This window comes from Chelonia mydas, chromosome 6, assembly GCF_015237465.2.
Source record: "Chelonia mydas isolate rCheMyd1 chromosome 6, rCheMyd1.pri.v2, whole genome shotgun sequence".
NCBI lineage: Eukaryota > Metazoa > Chordata > Testudines > Cheloniidae > Chelonia > Chelonia mydas.
The window spans coordinates 14,614,709-14,630,453 of NC_051246.2; the positions used below are offsets into that span (position 1 = coordinate 14,614,709).

Here is a 15,745-nt window from a genome sequence, read left to right on the forward strand (position 1 = left end):
CGGGGCCGGGCCAGGGGGCTGTGACGTCACAGCAGGGCGGGGCTTGGCCAGAGCCGGGTGGCCATTTGCCGGGGCAGGGGAGCTTCTGCCTCCGCCTGAGCCCCTCGCTGGGGGGACGAGGCTGGCCCGGCCCGGGGGCGACCGACCGCCTGAGCCCCCAGGGAGCCTGAGGCCCTCGCTGGGGGGGCGGGGCTGGCCCGGCCCGGCCCGGCCCGGCCCGGGGGCGATCGACCACCTGAGCCCCCAGGGAGCCTGAGCTCCTCGCTGGGGGGGGGGGGCGCGGCTGGCCTGGGGGCAAATGACTGCCTGGGCCCCTCGCTGGGGGGCTGATCCAGTGGCGACTTAGCGCCTGAGCCCCCAGGGAGCCTGGGCCCCTCGCTGGGGGGGCTGGTCCGGGGGTGATCGACTGCCTGAGTCTGCAGGGAGCCTGAGCCCCATGGCTCAGAGCAGGGAGCTGCTGAGCAATGCAGGCTGAGACAGTGGCTTTGGGGGCAGGCTTCTAGGACCATGCAATACAGCCCAGGGCACTCACCAGGTTGCTGCCGGCAAGCCCCAGGCAGATTGTTCGGTCTCATGCCTCTCCCTGTGGCAGGTTAACAGGATTCCAGTTTACGCTGTCCAGCCCTGTTGCAAGGACCCAGGCAGCAGCAGGACTGGAAGCCAGAGCTGGAATCTGGCTTGGAGCCAGGGAGTAGGGGAAGCCAGAAGCCTAGGCAGGTAAGCTGGGCTGCCTAAAGAAAAGCCCAGGGACATGAAATGATGAAGCTAGGTACAAGCTGTCACACATCCACAGGTCCGGTGCTCTGGTATAGCTCTGTAGCAGTTCCTAGGAGGAGCCCTTCAGTGCATCAGCCCCCATAAGGTCACACACTCAATAGGATAAGCCCCTGGGCTTCACTGCCTCCTGGGACCAAACCTCTAAGCCTGCAGCACCCCTGCTTCACACCCTGAGTTCCCTTCAGTGAGTCCACCTGAGATGGGCCTTAGGGGAAGACTTGCACACCCAAAGGAGCAAATGCACCCCCACCTTCCTTAAACCAGAGTGACTCTCAGCCAGTGCTGTAAAAGCAGAAGGGTTTATTAGATGTCTGGAACACAGCATAGAAAATCCTTATTTAACAGAATGGAAAGTTACAGCAAAGTCCATCTGGGTCAGTCTAGAGACCTCTGACCCCTTCAGGCCCAGTTCAGAAGCTTCCCTCTGCCTCTAGCAGCCCACACTTAACCTTACTTGGCCCCTCCTCAGTCATTTGTCCTCCAGCAGGTCACACCTGGCTAGCTTCCTAAGGAGAGTGGGCTGTCCATGGTCATTTGTTGCTAGGTGCCAAATGTCCAATTGAAGTGACCATTGTCTTCTGGGACTCTCCTTGGGCATGGGGGTCACAGGAAGCTAAGCATCAGTCACACCTGTATCTCTGGGCTTCTGCAACAAGCATACAACCCTTTCCCACCTCCTAACCATGTATCACCATAGGGGAAACTGAGGCACAATATTAATCCAAAATATTATAAAAAATTCTCACTCTGGCTTGTAACAAAGTTTCATTTTATTAAAGATCATTCAAAAACGCCACAATAAATAAAGATGACAAACCCTTTCATTCCCATTTATAATACAGGCTAAGAATGACAGGACCTCCTGGCCAAAGGCATTCAGTAAAAACAGAAATGGAGGGAACTTGGGGTTTATGGAGTGTGGGAATTACAGCTTAATAAACTAACCCACCGTCTTCTTGATTGAAAGTGGTTACATCAAAGCAATACAGAATGGGTCTCCAATGCATTAAAAATAGAAGCTCTCCAATCCCCTGACTTGGGCAGGGAATACTGTTTTTGGACCGTTATGGAAAAATAGACTTTGTATTATAGCACCACCAGCCGCACACGGGGCAGGCATGTGACCCTGACCTTCCCACTCATGGTGACAGCCCGATGCAGAGATTGAGTCTCATGCATGAGGCCTGGTCACTGCAGAACATTGCAAGCTCTCCCTGGGGCTGGGTCTCCAGCCCCGTCAGGCCACCCAGACTGCTAGTTCCGGCGATATAAGAGATCTCGGGTTGCCGTGTCAACCTTTTGTTGGTAGTCCTCCAGTTTGTCCTGCACCTTCTGGTACAGCTAGGAGAGAAGAGTGAGGGCAGCCATTAGAGGAGACAGAGTGGCTCTGGGGACAGAATAGGACAATCGCTTCTCCCCCCTCAAGTCCCCACTTAGACCATCATTATCACAGTGTCCCTTCACAGGACCTGACTCCTGCTGGTGCGAGAGCTGCTCTTCTGCTGCACCTGCTGTCAGCTCTGCTTTAGCCACCTCCACCCCTTTTCCTCCATTTCCCCTCTCCCTGGCCCCCATCACTGGAAGCGTTTTAGGACACAGATTACACAAGACACACCATGCAGGGTGGAATGACCGTACCCGTGGCTTGTGAGGAGCTGGGTGGGTTAGCGAATGGGGCAGTCTGGCTGTAGCCTCTGCGGAGAGGTCCTCTCAGCCCTGGAGGATGCAGAGAGCCTGTAGCAGGGTGGTAGGGCACAGCGCTCCCTCATCTCTGCCCGGCCATATCCACCTTGCTCCTGCAGCCCGCTTCCTGGGAGCCCCCTTTGGGCAAGGAGGTGCCCAGAACTGAATACTGGCATGCCAGAGTGCAGGACCTTCACCTCCCTGCTCCTCGCACGTTGCCTCTGCAAATGCAGCCCAGAACTGCAGGCTCCTTTGGCTGTCACCCCAGCTAACTGCTGCTCTGCTGGCCGCTATCACCCGGTCTCGCAGCACTGCTGTTTTCCAGATTTCTCCCTGCTCTGGATTCCATAGGCACTCGCTGTGCTTCGCCAAGCTAGAGCCTCTTTCCTGCCCAGCTCTCTCTGCCTTTACTGGGGGAAACCACCTCTCATCTGGCTAGCTGGGACCTGCCCCCTCACATACTGTTTACTCCCCTTTTCAGCTCAGTCAGGAAGACTTCTAATCACTCCACTCCCTGCATTAGCCCTCTGGGTATCCGCCCTCAGCCCACTGCCTCGCCATTCAGAACACACTATTGGCAGCCCTCCGCCCTCTTGGCCAAAAGGATTTATAGACTAGAAATTCATTCAAGTAGATGTGTAAGGTTCTGCGAGGCACAGATGCTTGACAGCACAGACCTACAGGGTCTGGCCACGGCCCTTCCTGCACCCGCTGAGCTCCCAAAACCAATCCCCTTTCCTCCCAAGACACATTCTTTGCCAAGTCCCAGTCTGGTGAGTTGCTCCTCATTTCATTACCCTCTAAGACCACATACACCGTCTGTGGAGTTTCCCCACTTGCAAGGGATTGTTTTCCGTTCCCCGTCCTGCTCACTGCGTGGGACAGAAGTAGGGTTGCTAACTGTCCAATCGCACAAACCCAAACACCCTTGCCCAGCTCCTGCCCCGCCCCTATTCACTCCATCCTCCATTGCTCGCTCTCCCCCACCAGGCTGGGGCAGGAGATTGGGGTGCAGGCTCTGGCAGTGCTTACCTCAGGCAGCTCCTGAAAGCAACTGGCACATCCCTCTGGCAGTGGCTCCTAGGCGGGAGGGGTGGGGGCAGGGCAGGGGGTCTCCGCAGCTGCCCCTGCCCACAGGCACCAGCACCGCAGCTTCTACTGACCACAGTTTCCAGCCAATGGGAGCTGCAGAGTCGGCACTCGGGCAGCACGCGGAGGCCCCCTGCCCCCCTTAGGGGCCGCAGGGACATGCCAGCTGCTTCCAGGAGCAGCACGGAGCCAGGGAGCCTGACTGTACCCTGCTGGACTTTTAGTGACTAAAATCTCCCGGTTTGGCTTCAGTAGCCTCTGGGAGACTCTGGCAAAACCGGGAGGGTTTGCAACCCTAGACAGGAGGAAGCTCATGGCACAATGCTGCACCAGGCAGGATGCCACTGGTTTGTGCAAACTGGCTTTTTTCCATACAGCTAAAGAGTTGTGGAGGAAGGGGGAGGTCTTTGCAGCAAGTCGCAGTGGCCTGGGGATTGTCTCTCACTCCCCTGCTAGGAGGCACAGATGAGCAGTTCAGGCAAGATTTCCAGATGCTCATCCCTACTCTGCCAATGATTTTAAGCATCTTCTATTCCTCCTAGTGGCTCTTTTTCTGTTAAAGGCAGATCAGACTGAGCCTTGGCAGCCATTCATTTCAGAACTTATTTATCAGCAGGCTCCCACCTGTTCCCTTCCTCCCCAGTGCACCTTGGTATTACTCCCATCCCCTCAGGCAGAGCCACCTGGCTCGGGACTTTGGGTGGCAGCACCATGGAGATGTACTCACCACAAAGCTGTGATGGTTTGTCGTGTTCTCCCCCAAGGCCTGAAGCAGCTGGTCAATAGCAGAGTATGGCAGCCACACCATTGGTGCTATAGCAGACAACGGACGCTAAAGGAAAGAGTAGCCTTAGTACTAACTACAGCACTAAGCACTTATCTACCATTTTTAATCGATAGACCTCAATTATCCCCATTGTACAGACAGGGAAGCTGAGGCACAGGGGAGAAGTGACTTGCCCATGGTCACCCAACAGGCCAGTAGCAGAACCCACATCTGCAGAGTCCCCGTCCAGTGCTCTAGCCACTGGGACACATTGCCTCTCCTTTAAACTGGTTTATGGTCACTGCAGAAATGCTTAGCACTGTTACGGCAAGGAGGAAGTCACATGGCAACCAGATCTTGGCTTCGGAGGAGCTAGGAACCCGGTTATGTTCCCCAGGAGGCACACTGTGTTACATTAACCCAGTCAGGAAGGTGCCATGGGTTAGTTCTTTGAAGAGCCTCACCCTCCTTCCAGGAGTGTTACACAGACCCAGGATCAGTAACAGCCCAGACGAACTGCCCCACCAACACACGCTTGAGCAGCAAAGCGGAATGGGCTGGGCAGGGCTTCTCCGCATAGGCCTCACTCATGCTTCGGCCGGCAGCTGCACACCTGCCGTGGGCACCTGCTGGGCTGGGCAATGGGGCCACCGCTTGCCCTTCCACCACCCTTCATCTGAGTGGGGGAGGGGAGGCGATGCCCTAGAAGCCCAGCCAGAAGAGCTCTGCAGTGTGTAGCTGGGAGTCCCTCTTCACAGGCAGGGAACTCTGGAAGAGCTGTCCTGAACCTTGGCTCAGAGCTGGCTGCCACCAGTCACTAAGGCAATGGGGAATGGTCGCAGGAGTGGGACTGGAGGGCGTGTTTCAGCCCTCACCTACCTCAATCCCAAAGTGCTCATGGCCCTTCCCCAGTAAGGCGTCCACGTACTCCAACACCAAGTCCACAGCTTCCTCCAGGAGGGCGTAATTCAAGTAGAGGCGAAGGAGCTCAGCAGCATCCACCTTCTGCGAGCAAACAGTTAGTGACAGCCTGGGCCTAGGCTGTGAGGGGCATAGAGATCACTCACGCCCTAGCAGCCACTGCCCAGAGCCTGGGTCCAGAGCCTCTGGACCAGCCACACAAAGTCCCTGGGTCCAAGTCCCTTTCCACCCCTGATCCGGATGGGCCTCTGGTCCTGGCATAGCTGTTCCAAATTATGTGGTCCCCCAGTGGCCAGGGGTTCCGGGCATGCTAAGTGGTCTGACCACACGTCTGCAACCAGGGCCAGGCTCTGCTGCCTGAGCCACTCAAAGCCACCAGACGGGCTGGGGATCTGCCCTCAGTACGGGGCAGGGTTTCACCTAAACCAAAGTAATCACACTCAGGGTTACATTTCCCACGGCGCCAGCCCCTCACAGGTATGCACAGGGCCACACAATAGCCTGGGATTTGTTCTGGCCAAAGAACAAAAGCTACTCTCCTCACTGCTGTTGGCTCCTGCCCCTGCGTTCTTCGCCCAGGCTCACCCCAAAAGCACCTGATTCTATTGTTACTCCCCTTTTTAACAGCCCTTGGGATCTTGCACAAGCACCTGCTGGCTCTTGCCTCTCCAGGCTTCTGAATCTTCCAGCAATCACCCCCCAAAAGCAGCCTCCTTTCCAGCTCACTTGCCGCCAGTGAAACCGTCCCAATACACTCACCCCACAAGCATCCTGCCCTAGTACAGCCCCACCCTCTGGTGCTCCCTAATACCTCTTAGCCCTTAGAATACACCCAATTTACAGGCACAGATAGTGGCTCATTCTCAGTTACACAACTTGCCTTACAATCTCACTGGATGAGCCAGTACAGAAAGAAGCACTGTTCCTCTCCATTATACCGTGCTGGGCAAGGAACGACTATGTGCCCAGCACTTTACAGATGGGTCTGTGACTCAGACTGTATATGGCACACATGGGAATAAGGTTATGTCTGCATTGGAAAGGTTTTCTGGTTCCTGAGTGTAGTTTCAGAAGTTTCTTTGCATTTCCTTTCCAAAGGACTAAAAATTTAGATGACGCTACAGTGGCTTCACTAGAGACGGACTAGTACAAGATTTCTGCGGAGAATACGGCTGCTTTTTGAAAATGGGGTTAGCCACACTTCAAAGCTGACTAGAGTCATCTCCCCAGGAGCCAGAGAAATCCAAGTTTCAGACTTCCTGGTTTCAGACAGTGACACTGCAACTGCTACAGAAGGTTAAAGCCAGTCAGTCCATTATCAACCCTTTTCACTACATCAAATATCTTCCTTTTGGGCTGAAATTCAAACCAAAGACACAAACAAGTCTCCTCAGGGGAGTTCATACTAAGAATGAGTAACATTTCCCCAATCAGCTGAACCATTTTAACTTCAACCGATCTGAACAGATTTGGTGCACAAGGTATCAGCAACACAGGTAGCACCACCAGTGATGAAGGTTGCCCATCACTTCCCATTTTAAGACCCTGCTTTCAGTTGCTTATCACTTGGTCTATCTATTCATGCTGAAGTTTACCATGCTGAATGTTACTGGAAAGTTTCATTTCTCAGAACAAGAGCAGCAATAACACACTTTTTTGCTCCATGATAAAAAATTTCTCCAACTCTTTTACAGACAAGTTCTAGCGCCTCTGTACTTTGGACCAGGAGCTTGAAATTTGCCAGAGTGGGGGGGCCACCGTGGTGTCATGGATGTGCCTTTTGCTCTCCCATAAACATCTGCCCAAATCCTCAGAAAGTCTCCGTTACCACCTGGTCAGTAGAAGCTTGTTAAAAGTTTAACAGCTAAACTATTCAAAGATTCCATTTGCACTGAGCATGCTCCATCCCAGGGCAGTTTGACATTCCCTACAATTGCTAGTCCAGGCAACCAGGCGCTGCAGCACTGTCTCTGCTGTGCTGTCACAGTGCTCCCCCTGCTGGTGCCTAGGCCCCCAGTGAAGGGGAGAAGGAGGAAGCTACCCATCTAGAATGTAGAGGTGTGAAGATCTGGATAGAAGAGGCATGAGACTGGGACAAGGACAGCTGTGAAACTCACTGGCAAAATGTGGACCTCATCCCCCTTTAGTGTCTGGCCCACACAAAGGATGACAACCTACTACTGCTACCAGGTCAGCATGATCCAACATGATGGAATAGCTGAATTTTCAGTTTGCTTTTACAAAACTTAGAAAGCTACATAAAAATTATGTTAAAAGAATAGTAAACCTGCAAAACAGAGCATGTGAGAGTTTCCAGAGGCTTGAGCAAACTTAATTCGGCCTCCTTGTAATTACAGGATCACATACTATTTTCCTGACAGCCCCTGCCTCATTCAGTGCACCCTCCACCCCTGAAGAGCCCTATCCTCTCCAGGAGACCCCTGGCCCCCCAACATGCTCTCCCCCCTCAAAAGAATCCTCAAGAGAAATTGACAATCCACCCTCCTACAACCCTCTGCACTTCAACCCCATACAAGAGTCCTGGTATCCACACCCACCCCGCCCCAGCAACCATCTAAGTTCCTTATTCAGAAGCTCCATCCCCACCCAGCAGCCTCCCCTCCCCATGCTGACCTCCTGCCCTTCCATACCACCAAACACAGTAGCCTTCTCAACAGGGAAAGTTACTCCTCCTAGATCCTAACTTCTGATGCCTCCCCCTACCCTCTGCAGCCTGACCAAGCCCAGGATGTAGCCAAGCTGCCGTGTTTACCTGGCTTTGTAGCAGCTAAGAAAGTTGCCTGTTTCCAAGGCTGGGGAAGGGGAAGTCTAGTTTGGAGATCAGACTCTTTGGCCCTTGAAGTTGTTTTAGCTTTGGTTTGGCTTCTGAACTACAATGGGTGCACAATAAGCTGCATGAGCACTAAATTCCTGACCAGCAGATGTACTGGAAGCAATCACACGGCCATGCAATTGTCTCTCCCCCTTCTCCTTCCTTCGCTGTAGACACAGAAACATTTACCTTGTAACTGTTGATAAGCCAGTTGGGCAGTGGCACTCCATGAGAGAGGAGCTTGTTGATTACACAGTGATGATACAGATGGTTCTGGGATTTGTATCTGTCCAGGTAGGAAGATAACAGCCGCCAGGCTTCATCTGTTGCACTAGAAGACAATAGAGAACGTAATTTGCTATTCCTGTGCTTAGACTGCAATGGGGTAGCTTGTGTGTTATCAGCTGTGCGTTAGTCCCTAATAGATACGTAGATGGGTGGGATCCACATGGAAAACAGTAATCACAGAGACCTGGAGCGGAGAGGGGGCGGCCAATTGGAGAAGAGCGTGTAGCAAGATTTAGAAGAAAGGCAATGCAATGTTGTCAAGTACCAGCAGTCTTAGTGCTGGTTTTACCTGAGAGGTGACCGGGCTAACAGCATGTCCTTAATGCCTGCATTTAAAACAGTGCATTTACAAGTACACCTAAGCGAGGTATAGAGGAAAGGTGAACACACGCTTTGCTGCTGCTTGTGTGTGGCTGGAGCCTTGGGGAAACAGGGTGGCCATGTTTGTATTACACTGCCAGAGTGCCATCCTCTTCCCCATAAGCTTTGATGCTACGGGGTCCCCTCCGAAGCAGCTGCAATCCTGGGATTTTTATGAACCCGAGAATCTTGGTTGTGGTAAGAGTTTTACCACAAGAAGCTGCAGCAACGCCTGCCTTTGAAGAGCAGCTCTGAACAGTCTCCTCCAGGAGGAACAAGCACCCTTACCTGGACTCCTTGGTGGTAATGACAGAGGACAGCTGGTTTGCTGCTAGCCAATCCCAGGCCTCTGCCTGAGCTGCTTCCCCACCGAACTGGAGTTTGATGCATCTGGAACATACAACATCCAGCACTGTACGCTGCACACAAAGCTGGGGTCCCCATGCCCTCCCCTCCCACAGCTACACTATGAACTGTTCAGTCAGGTTGGTCCTCCCCAATGCAGTTATATTCCCAGCAGTTCCTGGCTTAGCTGGTTTAACAGGAGATGCAGTGGGTACCACTTGGTTGAAGTTAAACTCTTCAGATAGGTCAATTTAAAAACAATCACACCCTAGCTCCTAAGTCACAAGAGCCCCTCAAAAATCAACCTGACCCAAACAAATGTGACCCTTTGTGTGGGCACTAAGAAGAGCCAGGACACTAAGCATGGGAGTGTAGTCTGCATGTGCCAACAAGCAGGAATGGCCTCTCTAGCACGGCCCCCTTGTGATTCTAATACACCCCTGTGGAATCACAGCATTTGCTGGTGTGAAAAGAAACGCTGCAGAAGTACTCCAGGTGTATTCCAGTAGCTCTCTCTAATGTGAGGCAGCATCTGAAAAAGGGAAGCCAGCCCACATGTGCTCCAGCAGGCACAGTTTGAGAACAGCTGAGCTACACAGTGAGGAAAGTCTCTTTGCACTCAATGAACATCAATGCTGTCAGCCCCAGAGCCCAGATACCCCGTCAGAGCCAAGACGCCAGGAAGGATTTAAAACACTCCTGTTTTGATGTTTTCTGATTTTTAGATCTTAGGGGGCAGCCAATCACTCCTGATGTGTGTCGAAGATCATTTTAGGTTGAAAATTCAAGTTTAGATGCATACACAAGTGTGGGACTCCCCCACAGAGGCTTGAGGAGGTGGCTCTTAGCTCTCCCCACCCCAGGAGCGAGGAGAGGGTATCACTAACCATCTCATTCCCTTTTGCTGATCCCTGCCCTCCTCAGTTAAAGCCAGCTGTTTCCAAGAGCACAACTAACTTTAATACCTAAAATTCGCAGGCTTCTGAGACAGCTGAGAGCGTTGACAGGCCTGGAATGGTCCTAATTCCACAGAGCTTATGCAATACAAGTTCTTCATCATTTGTGTTATATAACCTTAAAAGCATGATAATGTATCACATACTTGAAAGCCAGTCCCTCAAAGACAGGTGTCAGGGGGAGTTTGAAGGTCTGGCAGAGCGAGACAGCTGTGTCAAAGAGGCCAGCCTGAACCAAGAGAGTGACCATTTCCTCTGGCGAAGAGCTTCCTGTGCAAACAGAATACCCCGTCAGCACATGCCGCAAACTGACCATTCACACGTACCTTCTTAAAATGCAACACTGCAGCATGGGACAATGCCCTACTGAGGGATTCACTGAAAGCTACACTGGGGTAATACCTTAGAAGTCAGGAAATTCTCCACAAGGCAACAGACTGTGCAAAGTGGCAGAGTTATAAACAGTGTAAATAAAGAAGTGTTAGGAGACTCGCAAGCATGGAAAGCCTCAGTCTAAATGGTTAAAGTCTGGCAAAATTATAACTGCTCGAAACAGATCACCAAAAAGTATTTGGCAAATTTAGCCATAGGCGTCATTCGGCTGTAAACCAAAACCCTGCTTGCCTCTTGGTAGCAGGGAAGAAGATCGATGGGGATATTCTTACTCTCAGGCTGACAGCCATCAATATTACAGGCTAAAGAGTGATCCTGCCTCTGGGGTGGATCACAGCAGTGTTTAACAACACATACCCTTTGAACGTCTCACTATAAAGCAAATTTTCTAATCCTGTAACCATTCTCCTGACTCTTCTCTGAACCGTCTCCCATTTAGAAACACCCCTTGTAGGCTTCCCATTCCAGTATAGCCAGGTCCATCCCTGGTTGGCTTGTGAGATCTGACGAGGTGCAAAACAGTTTCACATCACCACTCCATGCGTATGAACTACGCCCCATCTCTCTAAAAGCAGCTCTGAGCTGCTGCTCTGAGCCCTGTGGGCCACTATCCCATCCCTACCTGCAACAGCAGCTGTCGACGGCTCATGCTGCGCAAGAGTTAGTCGGAGGCGAGCCAACAGGCATTCCTTCTCCAAATCCTCCAGCTCCAGGATTTCTATCTGGCGTGCTGCTATACGGAACAGATGTCTGTTTAGAGAGTGCCCAGTGCGGGCCAGATGCTTTACAGACAAAGGGGATGGGAAAGGCCGTGCTTTACAGAGCTTATGGTCTAAACAGTCAATAGATAGAGGAAGACTGGGATGCAATGACAAGTGATTGGAGAGAGCACATATGTGGTCATTTAGGATATACGCCTACACTGTAATCTGGTGGGGTGATTACAGCACGAGACTCGATTATCTAGTTAAATCAAAACTATCTTGGGATAGTTGGTCTCCTCAGGACTGCAGCATAGGCCTACCCTAAGTTAACACTTCCACAAGAGGATGACTAGCCTTTAGGGGACTCGGGGAAACCCATTTTTTACAGAAGGACTTGCAGGAGAGAGTGTGGAGGCATGGCAGATGAGGCCAGAAAGGGAGCTCCAACCACAGAGCACACTAGGAAAGAAGCTGCAGCATCTGCAATTACATATAAAACAAACCAAGTTTAAAACACCCTCAGCCGTGGTGACTAATGGAACCCTCTATCCCATCAAGATGTGCACATTAGGTACTTGAGTAGTCACCTGACCTTTGACTGTAGCCCTTGCCCCTACCTCCCCCAGTGCTCACATCACAGCTGAAGTACATTGCAGGATATTCAGAGCAGGGGCCATGTCTTCTACGGTGGATGGCACCCAGCACACACCGCAGCACTCAATGAACATGCAAGTTACACACATGCTCAGTCGGTGAAGCTAAGGGTGAAGAAGCCCTGGGGAATGGCCCCTCCCGGCTTTATAAAGATTGCAGAAAAACTGATCTTCTGGAGATGCCATGTGCAGTGCTCTCCCTTAGTCAAGGATGTATCTGGGGCACACAATAAAGCAGATGTGGACTCACCTATGACTCCAGAACACTCACGCTCTCATTTTAGCTGGCAACAACTAGAATTTGCTCTCAATGTTTTAAACAAGTGAAGGACTTTTAGATTATAGGTCTTCAAAATGGCTCCTCTGGACATTATGCAGAGGGGCTAGCATGCCTATGTGTCTCTCTTATCAACCTATGGAGTCATATTACAACAAACAATTGAACAGAATTCACCTTGACTGACCTCTCCTTGCTACTTTTTAACTCCTATGTGGCACTTAGACAGATCCAGTTAAGAATATTATAAATGCCAGGCTCTGGTTAACACAACAGGTAGGTTTTTTTTATTATTATTCCTGTCTTTTGAAATGTTAAAAAAAACTAGACACGGTGCCCCAGGCAGACCCTCTGTGGTGCCCATTTCCCACTAAATGACATGCCTTCGGAAAATATGTAGATACTGAAATGAAGATAAATACACATGCAAAACAAGGCAGGGGTCAGAGCTAAGTTTGTTGTCCTGGAACATGCCCTTCCCTGAACTGGATAGGAATATGTTTGTTATGCAGACAGTGCAATACAAGAGGAAAGGCCATTGTTGTCATAACTCTGATATTTTTGTATTTTTTACAAGTTAGTCTGCTGGAATTTTAAGAATGTGAACACTAAGGCCATGAGGGGGATTAGAGAAAGGCAGCACACTTTTCAAGTGCTACTTCAAGTGGTACAGAGGCTGTGGAAGGAGGGGAGCCCCCTCCCAGGTTACTAGCAAGCAGCACAACTTCTGAGTCAAAAGCAAAGAGTGCTGGATACAAGAATTATGGGAGGCGCCAGTGACTTACTTGGGACAGCTGTGCACTCCCCATCATGGCTTCTCTTTGGGGACGCTCCTGGGCGTTCATACTGCCAGGAAGAAAAAGGTTTAGTTGAAGTTGGATTTCAAAGCGTAGGCCGCTTCCCCTTCCCCATCTAATGCTCCATTTCAGACGCTGTCACACTGGGAGAACTGTAAGGCTATATAGCAATGCCAAAGGCTACATCTGTATGGGTCTGGCTGCAGAAAGCACCGCAAGTCTCACATAGTCTCTGCCACCCCGAACCAAACTTCTGCAGTAAGATCTCAGAAGCTGGATGCAAAACGAAGCATTCGCAGATATGTAAGAAACAAAACCTACCAAAGTTCAGGAGAACCAAGGAAACAAGGCACAGAATTTGTAGCTTGGTCCTTGATTATAGCTATCTCCCCGCTTTGTGAAATGAAGTGGATGGACAGCCTTTTGGAGGACTACACCCAATAAGAACAGCACACAGCTGAAACAAGCACAGCACACCCTGAATGGGAGGTGAACTTCAAGGCAGTTACCATGGCTACAGGGTTCTGACAATTACAGCATTTGCAGGTTACACGATGGCTTCCGTTCTAAACCAGATTTACACACTAAATTTACACACATGCTAAGAAAGTTCTCCTTTGGGGCTACAATGCTGCCTCTCTGGGCTCAGCCAAAAATGGATTTCTCTTTTTTCCCCATCCTCACGTACAAAGAAAATCCATCCATCTGTATGTGTTATAAGGCCGCGGGGAAGAGGATGCGTAAATATATTTTTCACTTTTTGCTTCCCAAACAGCTGACCAAAAAAAGCAACTGGGTCGTGTCTAGGCCTCAGCCAAGATGGAGAAAACTGGGAAAGTTTAGAGTTTTGAAGTTTTCGGCTGAACGTGGTTAGCAAGTATCTGAACATTTTAACCAGCTGGAAGTAGTTCTCCTTGCCCCTTGCGCAACATGGACCTTGTCTAGACAAATGGCTTTGCTGGCATAGACATTTGTTAGACCTATACCAGCCAAAGAGCTCTTTTGCCCGTACAGCTTAGCCCAGTTCCCCGAATGGTATCAGTACTGGTGTAAGGACTCTTTGGCTGCAGAACTATCTCCACACTGGGGCTTTGGCAGCACGGCTAGGTTGGTCAGCTTGCAATTCTTTCACCCTGCCCACACTGACAAAGCTATATGCCGATCAATTTTTCTAGTGTAGACCACACCCTAGTGATGTTATGAAACACAAAAGTTGCCAGCTTAATCCCAGCTGAGTATGATCAAAAGGGGCTGAGAGCAGCCGGCTAGACCGCCCCCTCAGTTGGAGCCCTGGTGCTAGCTCCTTCCTCCAGTCTCCAAATACACAGGGTCAGTCCTCTTTGGGGAGAGCAGCAATAGTAGGCATTTGAGATTGGCAGCCACCAGCCTCTAATGACTATGCTAAGGCCCTACCAAATTCACCATTCATTTTGATCAATTTCATGGCCAGAGGGTTTTTTAATTGGTCAATTTCACATTTTCAGATATTTACATCTGAAATTTCAGGGTGTTGTAATCACGGGGTCCCAACACAAAAAGGTACCTGGAGGTGGGTCTGATCTCTTCCCCCACCCTCCCAAAGGAGCTGTGCAGGTGAAGAGGAAGTCCTGTTCCTCCCCAGCCCAGCTGGGACACACAGCTAGGAGCCTCTACCTGGGGCACCCCAGCAGCACAAGGGAGATCAAACCCACCTCCACAAACCTCCTCCAGCTGCAGAAACCTCCGGGGCTGCTGCCCAGCCCCAGAGCTTCCTACAGCAGGGGAAGGCACATGGAGGTGGATCTGATCTCCCCCCGAGAGTGGCTGTGCAGGGGAAGGACAAGTCCTGTCTCTCCCCAGCCCAGCCAGGACTCACAACTAGGAGCCCCCAGCTGGGGCGCTCCCAGCAGAACAGGAAATATCAGATTTCATGGGGAAGGGCTTATTTCACAGTTCATGACATGTTTTTCATGGCCACGAAATTGGTAAGGCCCTACCTATGGCTGACCTCATGTACTCTATGGTAGCAGGAATGGTAGGTGAACCCCACTGGTGACATCAGAACGGCCTTACAGCCGAAGCACCTTCACAACAAGAGGGATCGCTGCTAAAAAACCAGGCCCATAGCCAACACTTTGACAGACAGCTTTAAAGCAAGCCGAAGGTTCAAGATTTCATACCACTGCTCCGGAAGCCGGCTGCACTATCCATGCGTATTCTGGGCGGATGAGCCGTAAGCAGTTAATGGCAGCAAGATAGCAGTTCCCTTGTTTCTGAAGTCCACGGAGCGTCCGCACCTCCCTGCCCAGGCGCATGCCATATTCAAACATCACCGTCCCAGCTGGGGAAGAAGACGTGAACGTTTCAGCACACAGCAGAATTCTCTTTCCATTGAACTGACTCCTCTGGGAATTTGGCACTGGCTAGGCCAGAGAGACGGGCAACAGTGCTATACCTAGGAGAGCCCATGGCATCTGGACAGATAAACAGCATACATCATGGGGAGAACCACATAACAGACTGTGCGTGGACACGATCTACTAGTACAGCTATACCAGGCAAGGAGAGCACAGTGCCACGATACAAGGGACTAGCGATGTCTGGCAGCCTTACCCTTGCGATAGTTGTGACGGTAGATATGGAAAGCGTAGAGCAGCTCATAGTAATTATGAGTCATCAGGTCTACGGCGCGAGCTCGAGACTCAATTATCCCCACAACCTAAGACACAGGAGACACAGGAGCTTTTCAGCCAGCTTCCACTACACCAGTACTCCCCCCTGGTCCGTGGTCGGTGAATTACCTCATTATGGAGGTTCACATAGGGGAACTCCACCAGGTCCTGCAGCTGGGAGCGCTCACAGAGAACCACCACCAGCTGGCGCAAACAGTCCAGCTGCCTAGGAAGAGACAAAGGCAAAGCTAT

At 51.2% G+C, this 15,745-nt stretch overlaps 1 protein-coding gene across 2 annotated transcripts in view; it reads right to left on the bottom strand.

The window, feature by feature from the left end:
• Positions 1-1,529: 1,529 nt before the first annotated feature.
• Positions 1,530-15,745, bottom strand: part of NUP160 (nucleoporin 160) — a 56,723-nt gene continuing 42,507 nt past the window's right edge. The window contains exons 26-36 of one of the 2 annotated variants that reach the window (XM_037899272.2): positions 15,623-15,719; positions 15,435-15,540; positions 15,002-15,162; positions 12,831-12,891; positions 11,034-11,141; positions 10,165-10,288; positions 9,006-9,107; positions 8,259-8,400; positions 5,195-5,320; positions 4,277-4,381; positions 1,530-2,118 (exon numbers count right to left, since the gene is read on the bottom strand). In XM_037899272.2, the coding sequence (XP_037755200.1) occupies positions 2,032-2,118; positions 4,277-4,381; positions 5,195-5,320; positions 8,259-8,400; positions 9,006-9,107; positions 10,165-10,288; positions 11,034-11,141; positions 12,831-12,891; positions 15,002-15,162; positions 15,435-15,540; positions 15,623-15,719 (1,219 nt within the window). In that variant the 3' untranslated portion in view covers positions 1,530-2,031. Of the gene's footprint in view, positions 2,119-4,276; positions 4,382-5,194; positions 5,321-8,258; positions 8,401-9,005; positions 9,108-10,164; positions 10,289-11,033; positions 11,145-12,830; positions 12,892-15,001; positions 15,163-15,434; positions 15,541-15,622; positions 15,720-15,745 lie in introns of both variants that reach the window. The other variant, XM_043548729.1, reaches the window with a different exon arrangement.